General features: G+C 40.4%; 1 protein-coding gene across 7 annotated transcripts in view; it reads right to left on the bottom strand.

Moving 5' to 3' along the window:
• The window catches only part of RAP1GDS1 (Rap1 GTPase-GDP dissociation stimulator 1), a 101340-nt gene extending 96387 nt beyond the window's left edge, over positions 1-4953 (bottom strand). For 3 of the 7 annotated variants that reach the window (XM_056326788.1, XM_056326840.1, XM_056326798.1), the window contains exon 1: positions 4708-4951. In XM_056326788.1, the coding sequence (XP_056182763.1) occupies positions 4708-4711 (4 nt within the window). In that variant the 5' untranslated portion in view covers positions 4712-4951. Of the gene's footprint in view, positions 1-4707 lie in introns of all 7 variants that reach the window. The other 4 variants (XM_056326762.1, XM_056326816.1, XM_056326772.1 and 1 more) reach the window with 2 other exon arrangements.
• Positions 4954-26535: the final 21582 nt, after the last annotated feature.

Raw genomic sequence — 26535 nt, 5'->3', positions numbered from 1 at the left:
AGAAGTTAGAATTGGAAATGTGATGCCTCCACAGTATATCAAGACAGCAGGGATGCTCGTTTTCTTGAACACACAGCATGTGAACAGACCCAGGTGGACTAGTCAACACTGGAAAATGAAGTTTCTCTTACATCAGTCACTGTTTAATGTCCCTTTGTTATGCTAAAACATGAACTACATCCTGCCACAGAGTTAAGAAGGGATAACAACCAACCTCCTTGACAGATGCCATACATGAATCTCCACTGCTTTCCATCAAACGGTGATGACATAATTTTTCCTTTTATTGAACCAATTGTAGGTTATGTTATTTTTTAACATATTTATAAATAATTAAATTCTCAGAACTCCCAGAAACAAATCTGCTTTACTTGAGGAACACGGAAAATTATAATGGGTCTTCTCAAGGGCTGTCAGCAGCAGCTAAATGGTACTACAAAAAAAGAGGGTAAAAATTATCTGATTTTATTTACATTTATACCACAACTATTTTCTTAACTTTTTTTTTTTTGGGGGGGGTGGGGGGAGAGATGGGAGGGGAACACAGAGTCAAGATCCTCATTTCTTTCTCCTATTTCTGTCCTCTGTTGTTCCATTCATCCATCTATTACGCCCATCTTTCCTCTGCTTCTAGTATTTCTCTCCCTCCATGCATTTCCCTTAAGGGATTTTTGTTCCCTTCTATTCTTGTCTCTTGTCTTGGTAGCTTTCTCATTTCCATTGTTACCGCTTTGTTTCCTTCAGGTTTCAGCTGTTCTTTTGCCCTTTCTCTTTCCACTTTCAGTTTGATGCTACAGAAAGCCAGATGCTCCTCACAGACTTCTGACACTACCTCCGAATATTCTGCTCTCAGGAAACCTACTTACGAATGAAGCCTTTAACCTAAAGCTAAAGACAGAACTACTTCATTTCAGTCTCACGTAATAACAAAAGATCACAAATATTGGCCTGAACACAGGAACAGTTATTCATTAAGGAATGTCAGTCAAACTAACCTAACCTCTCTGGCTGCTTCAGAGGCATACTTCGAGGAACATTACTGAAGCAAAAGAGATGCAGTCTAAAACCAGTCTTCTCCATGTTTGTTTTTTAAATACAAGACTTTCACCAAAAATCAGTCTTGTTTTTAGGAAATGCTAATACAATATTTTATACTGGCTTAAACTGAAATATTTGGGCTGGCTAGAACTAATACACTGGTGGTGTAAGAAGTCTGTTTTAGCAAAAATTTTAAAAGAATTAAAAATTATCTTTTTGTGCAATGGATAGATCTCTTTTCCAAGCAACTTATTAGTCTGACTTGCATCTTTTATAACAAAACTAGCAGGAAATCTCTCAAGATGGAAGACTTTCATTAGCTTTCATTCCTCTCATGTCTGAAGCTAGTGATTACATTTTTAACTAAAAGCAGGGAGAATTATCCCTGTCTTCCTGAAAACAGTATTACACACAAGCACGCCTGAAGCTTCACACCTTCCTGCCTCCTTTATTTTGTGAACTCACATCCTGAAGACAGAGAGTGGCTTGTTACACCCTGACCTGTGGTTCACTTTGGATTTGGTGTGTGACAACCCTCAGGCTGACCCCAAAACTCGATACATAGTTGCACGTGGTAATTCTTCAGGGAATCTGGGAGAGAAAACAAGAGTATATTGGGAAGACAGAGGCAATACAAATCTTTGTTCTGACAACAATGTAGCTAAATGGACAGTATTTAAATCCAACTACATCGCAGCCTGTGTGCTTTCTATATCTTGTCATCATGCCATTACGGCTAGGTATTGTAAAAACAGTTTAGCAGGTTGCTTTCACAGTTTGCTGCCCAACAAAGCGCCTAAGCACGTATTAAGCTTCATCAGAGCAGCGGCTGCCTTCCATTTTCTGCTAACAAAACCAATAGTCTCAAAATGGAAGAATACTTCTATAAGCTTTCCCTATTACAGACCATAATAACACTTCAAACAAACTGTTAAGTCTCATTAAAAAAAAAAATTGTCATCTGTATTTGCATTCCACATACAAACTCTCATAAGTGGTGTTTCTCCATCTTTTGGGGCCAAAGGATTACTGTTGAGCGGTCAACATGTAACCAAGTTCCTGATTTTTATTTTACTAATTTACGTTTGTAAAATAACTGCAGCCTGCTTACAATAACCACCACAGGACACTGCTCTAAAATAGAAAGATTTTCTTAGATATAGTGTGTTTGCACAAGTATACCACTTGTGTTTTTCAAGGTTAAATAACAAGAACTGACTCTGGAAAACCGCTATTCATTGTGAAACCGAAGTATTACAATAGTAACTGAAAAGTGAAAACCTGTAATTGTTCTTATAAAAACAGAAGTCAAGTACTGGTGGTGCACATGTCATCTCAAGTATTCAAAGTGCTCTACCGCCAGAAGGACTTATGGCAACTTGCTTCTCAGCACCAAACATTGAATATTGTTTAAACTGTACTCAGACAGAACTCTGAATAAATGCAAGCAACAAAAATGGTAATTTTGGAAAGAACTGATATTAATGAGAGCAAATCAGTATCCTCTAGGAGGAAACAACAGCCATAATATCTTCAGAGGAATACACACTTGGAATCAGAGTGGCAGCAGAAGTATTTCTACACAGTCAAGAAAAAGCAGATCCACGTATACATAACCAGTATTTTTAACAATAGAAATATTTTAATTGGAGTTAGAATATACCTACTTGGGCTTCCGTTTTATATCATCAGTATACAAACCACTTAATATCATACCAAGCTTCATAAATACAGAACAGATCATATGTTTAACCGTAAGACATTAGTGCTCTCTCTGCCACAAATGCTAGCTTATTGAGCCCAAATTAGGGAAAGATATAAAAGCTACAGGAAGAACAAATTCATCCTTGATTTAATTCTAAGGATTTTCAGCTTTTATGTAATGCATTAGCAAAAAGAATACTATAAGCTGAACGAGGGAAGGTAGTGCATTGATTGTATGAGCCTAAACATAAGTCTCGCATGGAAAGTCATTATTAGTTGCGAGCCAAGGTGAAACTGATTTCAGTCTTTGCCACTCACAACAAGATCTGCTGCAGAGGCTACTTACAGTTTGCCTTGATTTTAAAGACAGTGGAATCAGACCCTGATACTTGACGAAGTTGGGGTGGGGAAGGCTCCTCTGTATTTTCACGTGCAATCTCTCTGGGCAATTATGGATAGGTGCTGATAGATTCACAGAAAAATTATTTCAGTCTTCCTAAAAATAATTATAACTACCCTTACTTATGCAGCAAGCTGTAGCAGATTTTCAAGCTGTTTACGAACCTGCCTGCAACTGAAGCATAGACTCCTCTAAAAAGGAGCGCTGTGCTCATTCTGCACCAGCTTTTCTGAACAGGTTTTAAGTGATGCCCTTAAGTTGTTTCTTTTCTGGAAGCCAAAACAGAGTTACCAACAAGCAGACTTTAAACAGAACGATGAGATTCATAGTCCTACTTAGTGACTGGAGGAGACAGGAAACATACCCAAACTAAATTCACGCGGGTTAAAAAGGCAAGGCACAAGAAAAGAGTTTACCTAGGATGAAACCTGACATTCCTCATGCCTGACCCTGACAGCTTCTAATTTGAACCATTCTCCAAAGGTTCTCCATTGCTTTAAAGGAGTTAAATAAGTATCTACCCCCACCTCATAAGCAGAAAAACTGAGGCATTGCAACTGCTTCTTTCCATGGAAACTTCTAGTTAAAAGTGAAAGATGCATGTGATCTGCAAAGAAACTACTGATTTACCTAAGGCCGCAGGAAGTGCTGATGTCAAACCCCTGAGCCCAACTCGGGAACCACCACCTCCTCACCCTGGTTGTGAGCCACAGCTCCCTACCCTCCGGATCTGCACCCTCTGTCTCACCATCACACCTGGCAGACTGGCTGGGTCTTTGGCAGCTCAATGTGGGCGCTCCCTACCCATCCCTGGGATCTGCGTTACAGCCAGATTTCTGGGAAATCTGTTTTATGGTGGCTGTTTAATACCAGCAGAGCTGTAGTTTGTGCAAGAGGATGAGGTGGAGGAGGCAAAAGAAATTCACTGAGCACTCTGTAAAGAAAAATCAAATACTGTACTACTTAGATTCACATGGCATTTGTTGGAAGCTCCGTGCAAGCAGCAGCCAGCGTGAAGCTACTTAATTTACAGTCTTAAGACCAAAAAAAAAAGGCAGAGGTAATATGGCTGCATCTGTAGGCACGAGTAACGCCTTCCTAAAAGCCGGAGAAATACGAGGATCCTTGTGTCTTCCACGAGCGGCGAAGGGAGATTATTTTATAATCACTGTCCCAACCGTCTCCATTATGCAAACGGTAACTGGGAGCGCGTCCGGGGGTGCCTTATATAACTCCTTGCCCCGAAGCCCCCTTCGCACCCGGAGAACCGACCCTGCCCCTAATCCGCCCCGGCGGGCACCCCGGGCCGGGCAGAGCCGGCAGGCGGCGGCGCAGGAGCCGCGGAAACTTTGCGCTGCAGGGCCAGGGGCCGGCCGGTGGCCGCGGCGGCGCCGGGGGCTCGGCGGACCCCGCTGCCCCCCAGGCTGAGGCGCGGCGGCAGGCGGCCGACGGGGAAGTTGGGCCAGCCGCCTCTCCCCACCCACCGGCGACGAGCGGGCGGCGGCCTCCAGGGGCAGAGGGGCGGCGGCAGGGGGGCTGCACGGCGTGGTGCTGGGGCGACTTACCCATGGTGCCGCCGCGGCCTCCTCCTCCTTCCCCTCCTGCCGCTGCTGCAGCCGCCGCCTCTCCGCGGGCGCGGAGAGAGGCGCGGGAGGCGTGAGCGCGGGGCGGGCGCGGCAGCGGCGCGGAGCCTGCGTGCGGCGCGGCTATGAGTCAGGGTAGCACATCCGGGCAAGGCCGCTTAGGAGACACCCCGCCCGCCCGGCGGCACCCTGCCGCTGCCGCCGGGGAAGGGCGGGCAGCTACGGAGGGCGGAGGCGGTGCGGGGCCGGCGGCAGCGCCCCCGGCTGGGAAGGAGGGAGCCGAGGGGCGGGTCCCCGCGGAGAGCAGCAGCTCCCGCCCCTCGCCGCGGCCCCGGGCCTCCTTTGTTAGGGCTGGGGTGGGGCCGCCCGCCGGGCCGCGGGGGCAGCATGGCGCTGGGGCAGCGAGGGGCGCCGGTCCGACCGCTGGCAGCGGCGGGGAGCGTGCGCGGCGACCCCACCCCCCCATCTCTGGGCGCGGCGGGCGCCTGAGCTCGCTCCTCGTTTCTCCCGCCGCCCTCCACCTGCCCGTGCCCTCCGGGGAGAGGGTTACCTGTGGGGCGGTGGGGGGATTTCCCTGCGGCGCCGGCCACCCCTGAACGTTTCGTGGCAGGCGGGCTGCCTCGCCGGTGGCCGGGGCTGCGGGAGGCCGGGCGGTGCGGTGCGGTGCGTGCCGCGGGAGCCGCGGTGGCTGGGTGGGCAGGCGGCCGCCGCCGGAGGTGCGGCAGGGCCCGGCGCTGCCACCTCGCAGCCCCCGCCGCGGGGTCGGGGCACAGGCTGGACGTAAGGGAGGAGGCGGGTGGCTTCAAAATGGGGAGCGTGGCGTTTAAGTTCGTATTCGAGAGCAGGGACTTGAGGAGGAGCGTTTTGCACGAAGCGGGGGATTAAGCCGGATGGAAAAGCGTATTTTATGTGGGATACGTGGGGAGAATTGGGGGAGGAAACTGCCCAGTGAAGTCCGATTGCCGTACGTTTTGCTGAATGAACGTTACAAGTTTTACACCCAAAACTGAAAGGTTTGTGCACAAAGTACTTAGGTGTGAAGGCAGTTTTAACAAGAAGATAAATCTCCATTATTTGGTTTTCCCCCTTCCCTTCTGCCCTGGGATAGTCAGTCTATAATGCAGGGAACGGTAAGGACCGGTTTGCTGTTACAGTCCTCTCATTATAGCGCTTTCAGTGAGAAATTTTTTTAATATTTGTGTGTGTGTGATGGTGTTTCAAATTGAGTAGTTCTTGTAGCATTTTCACTTTTTCCAAATCTTTCCATATTTATGTATTCACAGGTTTAACTGAGTAAATCCTGAAGTGTGGTTAAATAGAGTAGGACCGAAGAGTATGACAGAGTGTTTTGCTTGCTCTGCAGAAACGGATAGGCCAGGGACAATTGAGATGAGTGATGTAAAAAGAAGTTGCAGATGAGTCAGCCCCCACAGTGGCTTCACAAGTGATGCCAGTAGTTGCTTTCATCAGCCATCAGCAGTTGCCAGGGGTTTCCTCTGGAAGAGGTCCCGGGAGCTTTCATGCCTGTAAAAGGGCAGCGTGACATGACAAAGCAAAGGGTAATTCATCAGTTCTATGGAGTACTGACTGGACATGTTGGGGCTTCTTCATTTACTTTGGCGCAGTGTTACGATTGACCAACTCCTTCCATAGGGCATCAGCAGAATTTTGCAGTTGACTTCATTGGGGTTAACCACTGTCCCCGTATGCAGAACTTTTGACACTGAAGATATGTAATTTTACGATCAGCTGATACTGACATTTAGTATGTTTTTTAGAATGGCTAGACAACTAAAACACTTTTGGTACCATTTTCATTGCACTGTGAGTGCAGAAAATTCAAATGAGAACATGCTGGTTTTTTAACTGCAGGGTTTGTCTAATTCGGTACCTAATAAAATACAGGGATTCTTAAATGAGTCTGTGGTGAAAAGCTGTATTTTTCTTCTTGCTTCTGTTTTAAAATCTTGCCTGAAATTCACATTTGTCCTCTGTTTTTGCCTCCTCATTTGTTTCGCCGGGCAATAAATTTTGCTTTGCCTTTATAACTTTCCCAAATATTTCCTCTACTTGTCTGGGGGAAAAGGCAGTGAAATACTGTTCTTACTGATCTGTCTCTGAGAGATCATGAAGGAGATATTCCACATATTATTCCATATTATTTCCCACTTGGACTTGGATACCTGGCATAAATCGGAGCAATCTGTAAAATGTGTGGGTTTCACAAGTTAATTTACATGTCCTAATTGAAATGCAGGCATATATCATTGCAAGACCCAGAAAGGTAAGCCTGTTAACCTGCTATAAGAGAGGATTTTGAGGGCAGTTGTGATTTCAAAAAAATTGGCAGAAAGAGGCCTGGCACTACAGAATATCTTTGATTATAGTTCATTTTAGCAAATCCAAAAGAACGATGCAAAACTAGGGAGACTTTTTGATCTTTTGACTGAATACTTCATAATTCTAGGAGAGAGAGAAAACTCCAGAGGGGCCGAGGACTTGATTTTTTTGTCAGTGCCTCAATTAGGTACAAGTTTACACTAGAACAAAGGGACCGTTGTAAAAAAACTCCAAAGCATGCCCTGCCATTCTTGCAGCTGAATGCAAGATCCTGTAGGTATGGCTACTCCTGTTATATTGCAGAAGGGAGGAGAGCCTTCATGAAAATAATTTCCATCTCCAAGAGACTATATGGAAGAGCTTTGGGCCACCGGGCTTTAGATACCATAACTATAAAAAGATAATGACATAATCAGTGTGCTGGATTTTTTTGAAGTGATTATCACCTGTGAAGTGTGGTGCAGTGATGTCTGTGAGAGTATCTCATTATAAACAAAGAAATGATGATGCTCTTGATATATTCATCAAATTAAAAATTAATTAAAAACCAAGGGTTTTGAGGAAAACTCGAAACTAGAAGCAATGTGTTAAGCTACCAGTGAGATTTGCAATAGAAATTGGGAAGAAACCTGTGCAAACACATTCTGTGGATTTCATGGGGATGTTTAATTTCAGCAGCAGGGAAGTGAATGGAAGATTCTTTCATAAAAATATCCTTTAGAACAGCTTATGAGATCACTGCTTGTTTCTGGTCTTGTAATACAGCTGTGAAAATTGAGTTGTAGACTACAGAAATAATGAAGTTGTTAGCAAGTTCTGTCTCTGCAGTCCCAAACACTGTGTCTGATGTTCTGCAAGAAAATGGAAAATTGAGTCAAAGTGACCTTCTAGTGCTTACTGCTTCATGAATTTTCTTTGTCATATCTTGCACCAGTTTCAAATTCTCAGCGCCTCTCCTCACCCCTGACAGCAACTCCTTGAAAATCTTGCATACATTGTATCATTTAATTTGGCACAAAACCGTATGTAAGGAATATATTTTTTTAATTGCCTCTGTACTGATGTTAGAAACCTACATGAGCAACAGGAGGGTGTTGGGATGCTTAATTACATAGGGAAATACAATATGGTACTGTAACTTGGTGGAATTTGAATCATCTGATGGGAATAGGCTGTCACAACTGATTCCACAGTAAGTAAAGGAAGGGCAAGAAAAGCAGAAGTGTGGGTAGTGCTTTACCCTTTGTTTCCTGTTAGAGGCACAGACAACACTCCAAGTCCTGGCGCCCTGAGAAATTCAAGTTCTTGTAAAACTAGAGGTGGAAATAGTGCAGGGCTGCCTGTAAACTTGCACATGGAAAACAGAACAAGCTACTTGTTGAGATCTTCCTGTGATATGTGAATGGGAAGACAACAAAGTGTGCACAGGGTGTGTTGCCAGGGATGACCTGATGTCCTTTTCCCTGAGAGTAAGCTGCCTCATGTTTTCCATGGGGTAAACGCAATTATTAATACAAAAGTGAACACCTGACCTTGTTCTATGATAACTAATTCATGTTCCCATATCTGGTGTGTAAGTATTCATGATAAAGCCTTTCTGCTAAGTGCTGGAACTTGCAATTAGAAAACTCCAACCTTCAAATAAGTACATCTTTCTAGCTGTGAGCTGTGAGTGCAATTTAAATACCAGAATGGCTGACCTGGGAAAGTGAAATCAGAAACTCATGGGAATTTTTTATCTCTTAATCCCAAGCTTTCAAAAAACTCAAAGATTTAATTTGGCTGAAGGAAAAATCTGTGTGAGTTATGTGTGAGTATGTGTGCATTGTCTGTCATGCTACAAGATTGCAGTAACTCTTTCTGGCCTGAAAATGTGGAACTTTTTGAATGACCACAATCTCCCGCTTTCTTCCTGGGTATTGGGGAGAGTAAAATGGCATATGATGCTTGGTATGTTCATTACACTTCAAGCCTATAGGCTAGTCTTACATTGTAAGAGCTGAAGAAGGTTTCCTGCATAGTCGGGAAGGAGTCTTCCTTCTTCACCTCAGATTAACTAGGCAGATGTATTAATTTTTGTTTATTTGCTAGGGTTTTGTATTTAGTAGGACTTTCTTACAGTCCTCAAGAAGAGCTAGGAGAGCAACTGGAGGGAAAAATAGCTCCAAGATTATTTTGTGCACAAAAAATCTACTTGGATAACCTAGTCACAAGATCTGGGCTTGGGAAAAGACCTTGCTTCCAGGTGAGATTGATAGGGGCCTTGCCTATATTTGCCTCTCCCTTCACTATGGGAGGTGGTTTGCCAGTTGAACTCTCTCCATAAATCTCACCTAAACCAGCATCCAGTCATGCAGCTGTCTTGGGTATGAGAACTTGGTGGTTCCCCTTCCTCAGTGGTGGTGCACAGTGAAATTTGACTAAATCCCATTAGGGTGCAGGTGAGTAAAGTCAGACTAATCCATGGAACATGGTTAAATTTATTGGCCTGTGATACACAGGTGACCTCATTGCCCCTGCTGGTGTTATGCATTAAGGAAGTGATTCAAGGCAGCTGAGAGGGGTGGGAGAAAAAACATAGGAAAGGATGAACTGGCTTTCTGGTTTATATCCCTTCATGGTAGGTAAGAACTTAAGCTTTCCTCAGCTAGTTTAAATGAAAGAGGTTACAGTGTTTGCTAAAAAGGGGTTTTGTCTGCAGGCATCTTCAGCTGTTTTGTAAGTATGTTCTTCTCAATATTGACTGGCTATAATCACAATTTTTGTTATTTTCCTGCTTAAGTTAGAGGCATGTGAAATAAATTGGAATTAAACCTTTTGATAGGTTCGTGCTGCTGTTTCTAAGTGAGTGCTAATACACAATCGTGTTCTTGGGTATTGGTTTATTTTGGAGTTGAAAGATGTACAAAGCAATTATACAATACTCTAGTAGTATACCTTTACTGTATCTTCATTTGATTAAATCACGTGTTTTTGGACTTAACCCAATGAAGTGTGTGCTTCTGTGGCAGAGTTTGCTATGGTATTTTCTTTAAGTGTTATGAAGAATTTTTGTGTTTAAATGTTATAATTTATTACTACAGAAATAATGTTCCTCCTCTAGTGGGACAACTGTGCCCTATTTGTCTGCTTCTGCCAGTTTCTCTACTTCAGTGTAAATAAAACTAAGCCCTGTCAGTAACTTCTCATTTGTAAAAACAGCTTCTGACTTGATAATACTAATGGAAACAACCTGAATTCTATCTAAGCAGTAACTGTAAGAGCAAAGCTGTAGCTAAGCTAGGGCACTGTGTTCAACTGTTAGCGATTACAATACAAAGAAAAATATGGTTTAGGGTAGAATTACAAAAAAGACCTGGTTTGATATCCTACCTCTTATACTTTCTAGGTGGTATAAGCAAGTTACTTTGGTCTGTGACTGTACGTCCATGAGGATTGCCTTTCAACAACCGATGGAAAAGAACCAATCTGTTGTTTGCTGTACGTATTCTGATAGAATTAAATAGCAAAAAAAAAAGTTAAAGAAAAAAACCACTATGCTTTATCACATAGTGTATCCCTCAGTGCCAAGTTCAATACTGCAATGTTTTAATAGCATCAGTAAGCTCTCAGAATTTAAATAAGACATTACAGAGATGTGTATGTTAGCCTTACTTATTTAAATCTTTCTGCTTTTTTCAGACCCTGCAATCCAGTGAGCTTGGGCTTCCCCAGTACTCTTAACTCTCTCTATTTTGACTCCGTTTACTTCATCCCTGTCAGGAAATAATTTTGCTACAGTTGACAACCAATCTACTTCTGACTGTCATCTGCCAGATGACCGTCTTCAGAGGAATTTGCAACTCTGAGGCAGTGTCTTGCCACATTATTGCCCACAACATGCTAGTGTTACAATAAGGTGGAGAAGGGAATATCTGTCTGCTTGGACTGTGTCCTTTTAAAACCTGTCTTTAGTTCAAGGAGATGAAATATGAACTCTATGGTTTATTTAATTTTTTTGTTCTATAGTACAGGAGTTTAGGCTATATCTTAAGGTAGCAAAATTTGTGTGTGTGTATATATGTAGGACCCTGTATGCTATGTGGTTCCTTAAATGTAAGATTGGCTGTAGGTTTCATTGAATTTCAGAAACAGAGCTTTCACTAAATATATATATGTTTGCATATTTAATATGTATATGTCTATATATATGCATACAAATATGTATACGTGCATAGATATTTCTGGTATATCTTAAAAATATAAATTAGGTATGAACTGAAAAAAAAAGTCGTTTTACATTTGAGGAAGCCTGAAATAACAATTTTGAATATCACAGACAAAATCCTTAGGCTTTAATTTTTCTTTTCTTTTTTTTTTTTTTTTTTTTTTACCCATTTCTATCCCTTGAGCTACTGCAACCCGTATTTCTCTGACTGCATTCCACAACATAAATAATTAGTTGAACCCTGTTGTCCTGGGTCTTAGAGCCTGCTTTGCAGCCAGGCGGCTCTAGGTATAACCTGGTGATTTGAAGTAATTTTTTTGAGTTGTTTTTCCTAGACAGGCTCTAAAAACTCATACTGTATTTGAGATGCTGCAAGAAACTTAAGTCTGTAATAGCATCTGACACGTCTATAGTTGTAAAAATGCAGTTGGGCAAATCTGAGAAGAAAACTGAATTTTCAGATAGATGTTGAGCTCTGGGCTGATCTGCTGACTCGCAAGCTTTTTTCCCTTGCATTTCTTTCTACCATGCAGTTCAGGAGGTTGGGGTGGATTAGCAGTTTATGCTGTGAAAGTAATTAATGTGTAACAGCTAAGGCAGGGTACGTAAAAGGTGCATGATGGAGCAATTGACTGTAAATGCTGCCTCAGTCAATGAAGATGCTGGTGTTCATGAAGGGGACCAGCAAGTGTCTTAGTTTTGGTAGCTGTGAATTTCACATTCTTATTATCTTTTTTTTTTTTTTTTCATGTTGAAATCTTGGTACCAACAATGATGCTACCAGTAAAACCCATATCCATTGTAGCATCAAGAATGAATTCTAGATTCTAGCAAGTCTAGAGAAAGGTAGCGTTTTCCAAAACTAGAATTAGGGAAAATCTGCACCTAGCCACCAGAAGTGAGGCTGTTGCCTTGTTATCTTTGAATGTTATAGCCAGCTCTTGGCAAGCTTGGCTGTTTGCTGAGGCTGAGAATTTCAGAAAGGCAATTCTGAGACATTCAAATGCCCACAAGAGCTACTCTCAGGATGTCAAAGCACTTCACTCTAATTACCTGATAAATTAAGCCTAGATGTCTGATTCTTCAGACTTCTTGGGATTTGCGTTCAGAGAAGGCTTGATATCTCAAAATGTTTATGTCAGTTTCTCCTTCCTTAATGTCTTTCCTTTTCCCCAAGAAGGGCATTAATTACATACAGTAGCAGGAGAGCTCAAAAGTTGTGAAATGTGCTACTTTTAACTGTCTCCCACAAAATACTGCTAAAACATCTTCACTGAGCCAGGTTCCCCACTTTTATTGTTTGCCTTTGTAAGGTTTGGTCCATGTAAAAAATCCAAACATAATGATATTCCAGGCCCAAACAAATTTATTTGCTTTCCCCAGTGGGACTGGAAAAAAAATATCTTTTTTTAAAAAAACCCACAATACTAATCTTGCCTTTGGGCATAGGTTCAGTTGCCTCTAAGCTGTTTGGGTTGTACCTAAGACTTGTCTTCCTTGGGAAAGATTGAGATTTCAATACAACAGACAAATAATACAGGATGTCAGGATTGTTGATAAATGTGAAAAAGAGGTGTTACTTAGTCTAGAATCTTTAAGATGATACTTAAAAAGACTGTGAGAGTGGCTGGAATCGATGGCTGAAGATTTCAGGTATACAACAGCAACTTGATGATAGATGCAGCAGTTGGACCACAAAGGGACTAAGCGTTAAGACACACAATAGGACTGCGAAGAGTTCACACTTGTATTGTGAAATTACACTTGAGATAAAGAAATAATGTTATTATCTATTATACCCCAAGTAGTAAGGGAAAGGTAATCTGATGCATCTGGAGAAAAGAAGACAATAGAGAGATTTAAAAAAATCTGATGGTTATATTGCATGATGGAAAAGATTTGTGGTTAGCAGTAGTGTTCTGACATACAGAGAAAGCTGCCAAGATAGATGATGTCCAGGCCACAGCAGCAGCAAGAGATGATCAGATCATAGACAGAATTGAATGTCAGTGCAATTGGAATGCAGAGATCCTTTTATACTTCTGTGTTTTCATTATCTACTGAACAAGCTACCAAAACAAAAAGGAAAATAAAATGTAAATGAAAAAGAAGTCAAATTCAGACTATATAATTTAAGGATTATTTCCATCAGCATTTTACATTGAAGTCTGGGTTATTTCTTATTTTATGGAAGCCTCAAAATTGGAGTAACACAAGAAGGTGCAGGAACGGAAAATTTCTCTCTTTGTTTCCTTAATGAAAAAAAATAGTGGGACAGTCTGTGGGTCGGACCTCATTTTCCAGTAACTGTACAGGTGTGCTCCCAATGTTTGTGACCATTCCTGAGCATGACAACTTGCCAGCATAATGTAGCCTATGTGTTGTACAAAAAGCACATAAACTTGTGTTCAGTCACAGCTCTATTTCTAAAAACTGCTAGATCCACACTTGTTCTAATAATGGTATTAATATACTGGGTTTACTCAACTTTGAAGCTTACAGCTGATTTGAAGTTGCCCTATTTTAGTGCTGCATACATATGTTACTGTATTTTTTCCACCACCATTGCCAATTTAGCCTGCCAGGCATTTTGACAAACTGCAAGACCTTGCAGTACTTTCCATGTCTGAAAACATTATCCATAGCAGCACAAGCAGGGCTGGAAATCACAACAAAGGTAATTACCAAGTACCTTGATCTTCAGGCAGTGGAGATTGCTCTTAGGAGTGATTTCCCTTGGGGAAGAATGGGGAAGGTAGGAGTCGAAGCCTGCAGCGCTGGCTTGGTGCACTCTGAACAGTTTTTGGCGTGGTGAGGAGGGCTGCAGCAGCAGCGTTGGACCTGCCAATCTGGAAGAGGAATCAACAATGTAGGGGGCACAAACTGAAGCTGGAGGACAGATGATGGGAGGTAGAACATATAAAACTTCAATTTTAAAACCTTCTTTATAAGAGTTATGTTTTAGCCTTATAAAGACATTTCTGATTTACATTGCAGTTTTCCAGTACCCTCTACTCTTGTGTTTCCTAGCTCTATGTTATGGCCCTGACCTCCCCATCACCCCAAAGGATACTGTTTCAAATTGGCAGTTTCTATATAAAAAATGTCTCCTGCTTGATGTTAGCCTGCATTCAGGGACACCCATATATATGTACCCATATCTCAGTGGTTTTAGTTATAAGGAACTCTGGAACTGAAACCAAAACACTGTTGTCAACAGCAAAATGAGAGGCCTTTGAAAAATTAGCTTTGAAGCCTTAAACTTCTTGCTGCGGGGCTGACTGCAGCTGCAGTCCTTGCACTTCCTGATGGCAAGGAGTGCAGGGATGTTAAAGAGAAAGAAAAGGTTTCAAGTAATCTCATTGCTGCTTTATGTTGCTGAATTCTGATTTTTGATGTTGCGTTTGAGGCTAGGACCTTTTTCTTGGGGTATGAAACTGGTAACTACCCAAGCTTTAAATTTAAAAACATTTAAAATCAGTTAAAGATCTCTGGTATTCTCAAGTAACAGTTCCCAAAACTCTTTTATTTTCACAAACCTGATTAATAAACGATTAGCAGGAAAATTTAAAAAATGTCATGAACCAATATAGTTAAAATGGCTATTTGCTCCCCTGTTTGCTTTGACACATTTGTCCTGCATGAGTCTTTACTGACTGTTTTATTATAGGAAGTTTTCTAAGCTCCTGTGAATGTTATCCTAAACAGAGCCCCCAGTGAGAATGCTGCTTAGTGAAAGCACACTTCCCCCCTTTCTTGGGCTTGCATTAGTGATGATGAGTTTCTTGTGGAGCGCTTGCCAGAAAGATAAGGCAATCGTTTCTTTCCTATTGTCGTTCGTTATATTTGCTACTGCTTGGTGATGTGCCAAGAATAGTTCAGGGATTAGCTGGAGCTGGGCCTATGGGTACACCTGTGTATTCATGCTAACTTTGTTAAAATAGTGGACTTGGAAGTATAATCCACATGTACAATGAAGTATGTGCAAACATGTATGCGAGCCTGCAGGTCAGAGATGTGGGTCTGAAAAATCAGGAAGCTCATCTCATGCAAAACACTTGCTTAAAATTGCTCAGTTAGAGAGCTACACCTACCTCATTGTGTAAAGAGAGACAAATAAATCTTTTTTTTTTTTTTCTTTTTCTCTTTTCCTTGTACTGTCTCCTATATATTGTTTTTTTCCTAGCTCACCTTCTCCAGAGAGATTCTGTGGGGCTGTGTATTTTGTAGGGAAGCCTCCTCCCTTTCCTCTTTGTGCTTGCCTAACTCCAGGCGGACCACTGCCTCTCCCCTTGGACTAACAATGAGACCGTGGCTTAATCGAAGCAGCTGTGTGTTCTGACAACATCAATGCACACCAAAGTCTAAGCTGAGCCTCCTAGACCCCATTATGGGATCATATGCGGATGCCTGTGGGATCCAGTGCTATCAAAATTCAGCATTACAAATGTCTTATCTGCATAAAATATCTGGAAGTGAGGGCAAACAATAACTAGTGAATAGCATAGTAATAACATACCCTGATAAATTGGAAGGGTTGAAAATAAGAAGTCCATGGGTAATTTTGCAGGAGGGAACAAGCATAAATAACTGGAGCCTACAACAACTGTAACCTCTACCTCAGAGTTTCACTGCAATATTTGATTCACTTTCCCCTGATACCTTATTCTACCAAATTAGAAGCATTATTAAGATGGATGATATTTACTTCTCAGAGAGAGAACCTAAAATAAAGGCATTACAGTTTCTTGTAGGCTTTTGGACCCAGGCCCAAATTCTACTGGAATCTAGAAAAATTCTCTGTTCCTTAGGCTTGTTATTTTAAAGGAAACTTTGTGTTGTGCAGGCCAGGTAGAATACAATAACTTCAAATAGAATAAAAACATTTCAGATACAATATTTAGTAAAAATTAAACATTTCCAAACCTTCAAACTTTGGGGAGCTGGGACTGTCTCTCCAATATCACAAATAACTTCCTAAGGGTCAGGCTTCTGTTATCAAAGATGAGTCAAACCCTGCTAACTGGCTTTATAAAACTCTGAGCTCTAGGAATTCTGCTGTTGTGGACATTTTTGCAGAGCTTTTTGTTTCCCAGGCAAAAACTAATTTGCATTTGTGATATTGTGATGTGTTTTCCTTTGATGTCCTGGTTTGGATTTCTAAGACTGAGTGCTATATTTTTTTTTCTTATAAATTTGCATTACCCCAGGATATGAGAGGTTTGTTTGAACTCATTTAATTGGCCAGTGATGTGAAAAATTATCATTTTCTGTACTGGAAATAAGCTCAAGTAACCCCTTCATAGAGTCCTTATAACATAGTGTAACTTTCCATGCAGTTCTACTGACTCAGGATTATCTTGTCTGGAAGGAGAATACACACTTCTAATCTTTTCCATGTTTGCAGCCATTGTTTTTGGGTTTACAAGACATCACCATAAAAATATAGAAAATCAAAAGATAATTACCCATGCTCTTCATTGTTCTTATTTCAGTAAAAATGATACAATTCCAATTGAATCAAAGGAGATAATCACAATATATGTGATGTACCTAAGAATAAAATGGAGCTTGTTTTTTTACATTTGCTTTCATGTTAGTTTATGTTGCAAACTTGGTGAGGTTACCTTTTATTTACACAGATGCTATATTTTATGGAGTATCTTTGGACAAGAAGAAAATTATTATTTTTATTTTTTTTTTATCCTTTGAAAAGCCTGGATGCAAGAATCTAACCTGAAGCATACAAAAAGCTGTGTGACTGATCTTAAAAAATAATATGCTTTATTAAAATATTTTTATTTATATTTATGACATGTTACAATTGCTTGTTGATTTTTAAAATGTTAGGAAACTAAGTGTATACGCTAAGTTTGGCCTTTTATACTGAAATTATAAATACATTGAAGTGTTTCTATCAACCTTATCAACACTCCTATGTTTCCAGACATCTCTTTTGTCCTGCCCCACTACAGAGTCCTTCCCTGTAGTATTTTACTCCACTCGTAGTTTCCAAGCCCTGCAACTGGAGTCTGTGTATATATCCTTTTAGTACTATTTAAAAGGAACTTGTCTGTACCTTGAGGGTGGGGGGTGTTATCTAGAGATTATGAGGAAAAGATGTTAATGTACTTAGCTTCCATGCTGTTCAGAATCATCAGCTCCTGCTTTTCTTCAGCCGCCCTGCTCGCCACCCCCATCTCAACGCTTAACTTAAACCATGTAAAAGAAATAAGGTTGTGGTGTGGTGTGGTGGGTGTGTTTGTTCATGTGGGGTTGTTTGGTTTTTTTTAATTTCCTGGTACAGCTGGTTTAATGATCCTCAGTGGTTTAGCCAATATGCTCAGGGAAGAGTGGACACAGATTTGCTGTTGGATCTTACGTAGCAGTGCTTTAAACTCATTACTGAAGATTGAAACTTGTAATTGCTAAGTGCCAGGACCCTTACAATGGTGCATGTGGATAAATGATTATGGTACAATCACTGTCTTGTTATTTGTGATTACTGTGCCTTTGAGCTTGTATGTTTTTATTGAAAATCATAATTAATCTTTCTTCCTATTCTTCAGTGTAAATGTTGAATTATGGCAATTTCGTCTATATAAACTGTTTAGTAAGAAACCTAACCACTTTTCATCGTGTAGTTTTAAATTTCTGTAAGGTATCTTAGCTGTAAGAAACAATTTCATGAACAAAACAGTGAACAAGTCTGAAGAAAAGGAATTATCCCTAACCCCTGAAATATGTAGGGAACTTGTGTTATTCCATGACGTAGTGTAGAGCTCAAGTATTAAGATGATGGGGATGGCCAGCATTTATTGTTCTAAATTTTACCTTTTATAACTCGAAGTGGTGTCTAGTCCGTGCTTGTGGTTTTGAATGTAAAACCCTTGCAGGGGTGGCTTTCTGCCTGGTTGCCATGCTAAGTCACACATCAAAGATGTTATTTTTTGAGTGGTTAGCATAGTTCTGTGCATTGTTCAGCAGACGTTCTGTGTAATAAAATTAACTTGTCATGCTTGGGCTTTCCAAAGTGAAATTCCAGATTGAAATTGAGACTGTCATTTGCATCACATCACAGACAGTGCAAGAAAATAATCACAAAGAAAAAAGGACAGACTGCGTTCCAGGGATTTTGTGCTGTCTGCTTCTATTTTAGAGTGAATGTGCACCATAGGTAGAAGTATCCAGACTGGTAGGGGTGTACACAGTATGCTATTACTATTTCATTTTCTTTGGATTTGGAAAAATTCAGACCTATAGGTTCAGGTTATCAAATTATTATCTTTCATGTTCTATTTCTCAGAGCTTAATGAATAAGAAGTATTCCAGGAAAAAATCCACAAGATTTTTCTTCTTCAAATTACGTATTTTTGGAACTATCTAAAATAAATGGTTACAGATGTATAGGATGCTAGTCTGCAAGTTGTCTCAAGAATGACCTTTCAAATAGTCATAGTTTGCGAGCTCTCCTGCATATACAACAACAGATTCAGCAAACTTTTTCTGTGTAATCCCTAGTAAAGGTTCCCAATCTTTGATTTCAGTAAGTGATTTACTGATTTCTGTCTTTTTGCAAGCTTCTTTTTAAGTTAACGCCACAGGTAATATGTGTTTGCAATTAAACATATCTGTTTGTTTTCATATTTGTCCTTGGTTAAAGGGGAAATAGAATAAAACAGCTATCGCAGGATACCAGTTGAATGCAAGCTCCTGGTGCAGGCAGGTTACGTTCACACCCTTGTGTGTTCAAGAATAGCTTCCCTCCGCAGACAAGCCCTCGGATCAGTTGACAGGAATGATGTTTCATCAATGTATGTATGCATATCTTAATTAAGGGAACACATTGTTGGAGCTGACAGGAATGTCAGGCTCTTTAGATTCCCAGAAATACTCTAAGCCTGGCAGATATGAAGCCAGTACTGGCTGGGTGCATTCAGATAACTTCTCACAAAAGATGAGTCATTCCTCTTCCTATATGAATTTAGTACCATTCCCATAATCAGCATCTTAATTTTCCCTTTCTCTGTAAGATTTTTTTTTAATGCTTTACAATTCAGCGACATAAATATTATGCCACCTAACAAACATTTAAATGCAAGAGTATGCCATACTTTTGAGAACTACATAGAATTTTGGCTCATTTAGGAAAATTCAGTAAAGGCTTAAGTGTTATCAAGGACATTTATTGACATGCAAATTTATCTTCTAGAAGAAACTGTTATTTTTCTGGGTAGAGACACAGTAACTGCCATCATTAGTAACTAAGCATGATTAAATCTTAGAAAATATGAAGTGTTCTGTAGCTGAGGGAAAGGGGGTTTGTCCTGGTCCTTCTAGGTGCTTCATTTAAGTTATACCTAACCCAAACCTTTAAAGAGCAGATCCTAACATTGTGTGGTGCTATGAGTAGTTACTCTGGCCTAGTAAATAAAGATATGATTTATTTTTTTTTTAATGTAAAACTGGCATACTGACAAAATCCATAGTGTGGAAGAAATTTTATGGGGAAGATATACTTTAAGCAGGTATATCTAGGAGTGGAAATCACCTTTATGCAGACATCGGTGTGCTAGTAAAGTAGGTATTGTTTGACTGTATCAATTGCATCTTGGTGTGTAAACCCACTCTTCTTTCTGCAATTTGGTTCAAGTAGTCATTTAGGTCAGATCTGCGTGACAAAGTTTTGCTGGCATAACTGTTGTTACATTTATGTTGTAGTCGATAGCCACTGATTTCCTTTAATCTTTTATTCATAATAATCCTTTTCTTTGTATACGGTTGCTAATAAAATAGTCTTTCAAGTAAAAGACCCTGGAAGTCTGAGATCTACCTGCTGGAGCAGGAATAGATACTAATGAGCTCAGTGAGCAAAATAGACATGCCTTATGGGATATTGTCAGAGAAATTAAATGGGCTGGGCATGAGGTTTTAAGCACAGGCAGAGTGTAATTGCAGCCCTCAGACAGCACTGAGGAAATGCTTTGAATACTACAGCTAGGACTAAAGAAGGAAAATGATCTAAAAGATACCAAGCACTCTGGTACTAATGATAATGAAGACAACTTTCAGAATACGTGAAAGGTAATTGCTGAAATTGAGTATTTGTCTTGGTGTGAGCAATGGCTGCAAGTTAAGGAATTGTGTAACTGTTCAGCAGTGTCAGTACTAAGTACAGTTTATTACTTACTAGTTCAGTGTAAATTTTCTGCCAATATTATTTTGATTAAGGGCATTAGAACTGGATGTTGCCCTGGTATAAATACAAAACCACATACACAGGAGGTTTCTCTCTCTTTTGCTGCAGTAGGTCCTTAGTTAAAGCAGTACAAAACCTGTGTGGACAGGCCAAAAATGAAAAACAAGTATAAATAAACATCAAAAAAAGGGAAAAAAATATTTAAAAAGGCAGCATGCATTTCTTCCTAAGCCTGCTTGCATTAACCTGATCCATTAGCAACAAAGGGCTAAATGAGCAGAAAGTAGCAAGGAACAACTGCTTTAGTCTCTTCAGTCCTGCTATTTTAGTGAAACAAGGGAATAAATAGGGGCTGGGTTTTGCACTTCCTTCAATCTAGCCTGTAATCAAGGAGCTACTTTTTTCTTTTGTAATGAATAGCATGGGGTTATAGGAGACCTCAAGTAAGAGGGACATGTATGTTAATCCAGGGCTGCTTCTCCTCTTAGGTGGTCAAATTTACACATCCTTAATAATGTCTTTTCTTTAGCATCTCATAGGCCTCTTGATCCATTTCCAATGTGAAACTTCAAGCTGTAAGATGTCTCTTAGTGGTTAGCTCTTATCTAGGATCTCTATGATTACTCAGGTTCAGGAAAGGTAAATTCAAATTTGCCTTACAAGAAAATGGAGTACATATCCTAAAAGTGGAGTATGACCTGCTGTGTAGTCTGAAAATGCAGGCCTAAAGATCACATTTTCTATCTATGAGTATACAGAGGTGAGACAGAAGTCAGCGAGCAAGAAAAACAGAATTAAAGCAGGGATGGCATAGGGACATATGAATGGGCTATGCACCTTAATTTAGGCAGGACAGAAGAAAATATTAAAAGAAAACAGGATTCTGGATCAGCCTTCTGAATAGTTGAAGTACCTGTCTGGTTTAGAATGGAGATTGATGTGCTTGTGAGCATGACTAACTGTGTTACAAAAGGTGGAAGTTTACTGCTGCCTTCAATTATCAATCAGTCCCTAAACTTTAAGTCAATTTAAAGCTTCATTTGCCAGTTTGGTAATACCTAAATTGTATTGATCTGCACTGTTGTGTATAGATGCCAATTAGCAAATGCATCAGTTAATTTGAAACTGTGGTCATTCAATCCGTGCTAATTCTAGAAGCAGCTATTTATCAGCATCGAAAACATGAGATACGTGGTTCTTGAGCGCTTTGGAATTTGTAGTATTATAGGACTAACAATTATAGGACCACTAAAATTCAGTTGGTCTCTTCCAGTATCTAGTAACATTATATGGTACTGATCTAGACTCATCTGGACAAGAGCCAGTCTTTGGACTAGTGCAATTTTCATTCCTATCTGGGCACGCTGTCAGTTTTGTGTTGCGTGGTTGTGGTATGTGTGGGCGTTTTGTTGTTTTTTGTTTGGTTTTTTTTATGATTTATCTAACATAAACCAGAAATGTTCTGCAGATGGGCAGCCACTGCCTTGCACCAGACAGGAGGCACAAAGCAGACCTGCAGGTGCCTTAACAGTAGCATCAAAGCTTAGGCATGATGCAGAGTTCATGTAATGATGCTTGTGTTCCTCAGCTACCAGAAGAAGGTGTTGGCAAGTAAAGGTGTGGATTTACCATAGGAACTTCGGGCAATTAGCTTGGCCTGCCAAGGCCCTCCACAGCTGCTTTGGTGCTATGTTAATGACAGACAGAAGATGGACATTTAACACTCGAACAAACCTGGACCTTGCTAACCCTGTCCCTCTTCTTCATTAACACATAGGGGCTATAATACGTGAAACAATCAAAGTGCTATCCAAGGCATTCAACCTATATAGAGATCCTATCATTTTGTTCATTTAGATGTGGGCTAAATTTTGATGCGCTGGTGTTAGTGAGAGAGTTTCCAGGCAGGGAACTTGTAATGTGATATTCCCAATAAGCCCAAACAGAACGTTACAGAGGTGCTGGGAGCACTGAGAAGCAACCAAAAGCTGTTAGAAGTCCAATAAATGAGACCCAAGAACTACAGATTTTGCAAAATGAGTTAAGATATCCTCTCCTCCCTTCTGGGAGACCTCCAGTGCTTTGTCAGAGGAGATAAAAGCTCTCAGCTATGCAGTTAAAAGTGTCTGAGTGAATGTAGAAGTCAAATCAGAGCTTTCTGTCTGTAAAAGCAAGACAGATTGATGAGGTGTTCAGTGACCTGGCTGTCAAGAACCGGAAGGTTTTCCAGGAAATGGAGGAGACATAGAAACTGCTGGCCAACTTGGGAAATACTGAAATAAGATGCTGCAAGTAGTGAAGCAACTTAATAATTAGCTCACAAAGGAAGAAAAATATTTCAGACTGCAGTAGGAGATAGCTTTCTGGGTAAGATGTTCCAAACATCCAAGGGCTTGGGTAAGAACACGTGTTTTTTCCACCCTGCTCCTATTTTACACTGTATTCATAATCTGCAGAAGGCAGAGGCAAGAAACTGGATTCCCTCAGTTCAACTGATGTTATCTTTGAAGAGAAAACTCCTTGTAATGATTATTTGACTGTAATGGACAAAATGAGGGATTTCAGTAGGGGGCTTAAGTGACCCACCTCTGAGGGTACTGCAGAATTTACCCACAGGAAAAGAAATCTCATCATCCAAAGCTTAAATTAATCTGTAATATGCACCTTGGAACTACCTATCTGTCTCAGTTGGCCAAGACACTTGAGCACTACAAGAAAGAAATAAGAAATTTCATCTGCACTGTTAGAGGTATGAGATGGTATTTGTTTTGTACGTAGCCAAAAGCCCTTGAGGCATTCTAGAGTAGATTGGTAGTGTGCCAGTTTCTTGTTCATTGGAATTTAAGGCATTTTCTCCCTGATGAAAAGCCCCAGCAGAAGACAAAACAACTGCTAGTGAGAATACTAAAGGAGAATGCTTTGTGTGTATGAATACTGACGTGATGTGGCCTTGCTTGAGAGGGTCTGGCAGTCAGTGTTCTTTAATACCTGGGCTGGTGGAGTAACTTCTAAAATAGTTGGAAATCTAGCCGGAAAGAATCCAAAATGTTATAGCATTAGCTAAGATGTTCTGTTGACTAAATTCTTCATTGCACTTGGGCTTCTGAATTACAAATATTTAATTCTAAGTAGGTTAAAAAATAATTAAGCCATTCTAGCACTTTCCTCAAGTCAACAGAGAAATAAAAGGATGTGAATCTGTTAACTACTGTTTCTTTTGATGGCATGCTCAGCTGTCAACAGCATGCCAGAACACAATCTCTTACAGAGTTTGCTCTCAACTTCTGAGAGCAGTAAAGAACAAGTGTACTTTGCAAATGAAAAAACTTTGCTAATTCAGATATTGAAGTTGCAACATAGAGACCTAAAAATGTTGCAGAGTCAGTAAAGAACCAAACTTTGAAATATTGCCCAGGTCTCCTCTTGTCTCTTACCAGGCAACACAGGTGCATGAATATCAGACTTCCCTATTAATAATATTTTTTTAAAAGAGCTTATTAGCCTGGTTGCAGTGCTGGGTCTAAGCAAGGTGACTGCATGCATTTGCACTGCACCTGATCTGTAAAGCATTTTATACAGTATACAGCCCTGAGGAGCTTGCCACTTAGGCACTCGACAAGAAATCAGCTTGGGTGGGCAAAGCCAGACTTATGAGCTCTCATTCAATGATTATTCTGCTGAATGCATGCCAGCCCAGAAAACCACCTTCTCTAGAGTTCAGTTTCTATTTGGGAGCAGGCTGAAGACTGCTTTCACCTCTCTGATGGGGTGATAATAGGTTGCACATGGAGGTGCTGGAAGCCTGGATCTACTCTGGTGATGTGGAAAAAGAAGGAGCTGTATGGGGGAGGAGATAGAAGGTGTTGCAGGGTCTGAGGGCTCCCTGAACATGCAGCAGCTAAAACTGTCCATGCAATTTCTGTGTTGAGATCATTAACACAAATATTGTATATGGTCTATAGGATGCCTGCCAGGTGGCTTCTATGGTTTTAGGGCAAGCAGTAAGTAATACTTGATGAATTGTGATGCAATATGCTTGGCTTATACACTAACTTTTCCATTTCCAGAGGTTTTGCAAAAGGCCACATGAATTGAGCAGTATATACCTCACTAACTGATTTAGTAATTATGGGCTAGAAGTGCAAGGCAGGAGAGGAAACCACATTATGTGGGAGCAGGCACTAGGAAGTGATTGTGGACTTAAATCAAGATAGTGCATGGACTAGTTATCCTTCCTAAAAGCTAAATGGAAGAGAGTCTAATTACTTACTCAATAAGACAGCTAAAAACTCAAAAGTCTCTGCCTGGGATCCTGTGCTATGAATGCATGTGTAGGAGAATGTGAAATTTAATTCAAGAAGAAAACAGCCTCTGAGGCAGGCTGGTTGCAGCTGTGGTTGTCCACAGTAAGATAAACATAGAAGCTAACCAGAAATTAGGAAAAGTAAACAAGAAGTAGGGGAGAAAAGTCATGAGCGTGAATGCATATTTCATTGCTCAGACATTCCAGGATTAATGTGTCCTCTCCTTTTTACCCAGTGTTTTTTTGGTCTTTATTTCTAAAAAATTTGCTCTTTCTTTATGCTTGAATTTGAAAGGACTTTATATTTTCCTGTTTGTGGGGAGTTTTGGTTTTTTTTTTGTAATAACCAAATTAGTTCTGCTTCATTTTGTATTTGTGAAGATGTCTATAGAAATCCATACATTTTACTGAAAACTAAATAAGTGAAACAAATCCAATAGCTGTGATTTAAGATCAAAATCAGAAGAATCCAGAAAACCTTTAATATGAAGTCAGCCACCATGCAAAACATACATATATTTTGTAGAAAACACTAATAATTCAGAAAATATCTGTAAAAGTTTGCTCATGTCAGAGGAAATATTTACATAATATATTTTTTTGAAGCATAACAACGGAATTGCACAATGATTGTTCCCAAAATGCTAAGCAACTTTACTCTGGAAAGTGCTGATTGGAATCATCAGTCATGCCTTAGATCTTACACATGAACTGTCTGTATAACAGTGTGTTTAAAGCAAAAGAAATACTCCTTTCCCTTTTCATCAGCCATCTCCAGGTATGTAGGCTAGATCTTAAATTCTGCGTCACTGTTGTGTCTTTATCTTTGCTTACAAAGCAGATATTTTAGCAGCATATATAGACCTTAGTTATGATCAAGGTGCTAGATACTGCACAACTGTATTATAATAATCCATTCCCTGAAGAATATACATTTCTGCAGGTGGAAAGCAGGATACAATATATTTACATGTATTTTATTTATATATAGTAGTGGAATAGCAAAGTATATTATTTGTCAAGTGTTCTGTTAGATCCACAGTGTATTACAGTTTTATTTCTATATTTGTTTGAAGTGGTGTTTGGTTAGGAGAGAGCTGAGCTAAACTGAAAGACAAAAGGAGGATTTACACTTTACTTCCCCCACCCCCTGGAAAATAAGTGTGGGCAGGGAAACCCCTAGGAGCTCAGAGGAACATCAGCCTTTTGCCATTCCACTGCATTCACCCCAATGCTATTTCCACTTTCCTGCTAGCTCTAATAGAGATATTTTTTACCCTTGGACACGCATGTGGCTGCTAGTTGGAACACACCAAAAGCTTTTAGAGCCTCACAAGCCCTCATCCACAGCACAGAGGCAAGTTGTGCTGGCTTGCTGTTTCTGTCCTGTTAAACCAGAAACGATTTTTCAGGAAAAGTAACTTTTGCCTGTACTTAAGGGCTGAATTACTGAAGGGTGTTACACATTCATAAATGGGAATGAGAAGCCCAGCATTTACAAATGAGGTGGAGGGGGGCCCATCCATAGGAAAAGGAGTCTCCTAGAGCACTGTTTGTATATTGGAGGCAGTGGGGGGGAGTTAGGGAATGCTGCTTGGGAGCCTATAGTCTCTGCTGTTTAAAATGCCTACATTACTTGCCTCTGAGCTCACAGTACAGCTGGCATGCTATCAAATATCCCAAAGGGTATTAGCAGTGGGATTTAGTAAAAGCTTCCATGTTTAATAACCACTGCTTTTTTAAAATAAAAATTTATCCAGC

This window comes from Falco biarmicus, chromosome 1 (genome assembly GCF_023638135.1).
Source record: "Falco biarmicus isolate bFalBia1 chromosome 1, bFalBia1.pri, whole genome shotgun sequence".
Taxonomy (NCBI): Eukaryota; Metazoa; Chordata; class Aves; order Falconiformes; family Falconidae; genus Falco; species Falco biarmicus.
This window is presented reverse-complemented; position numbering and strand designations above follow the sequence as displayed.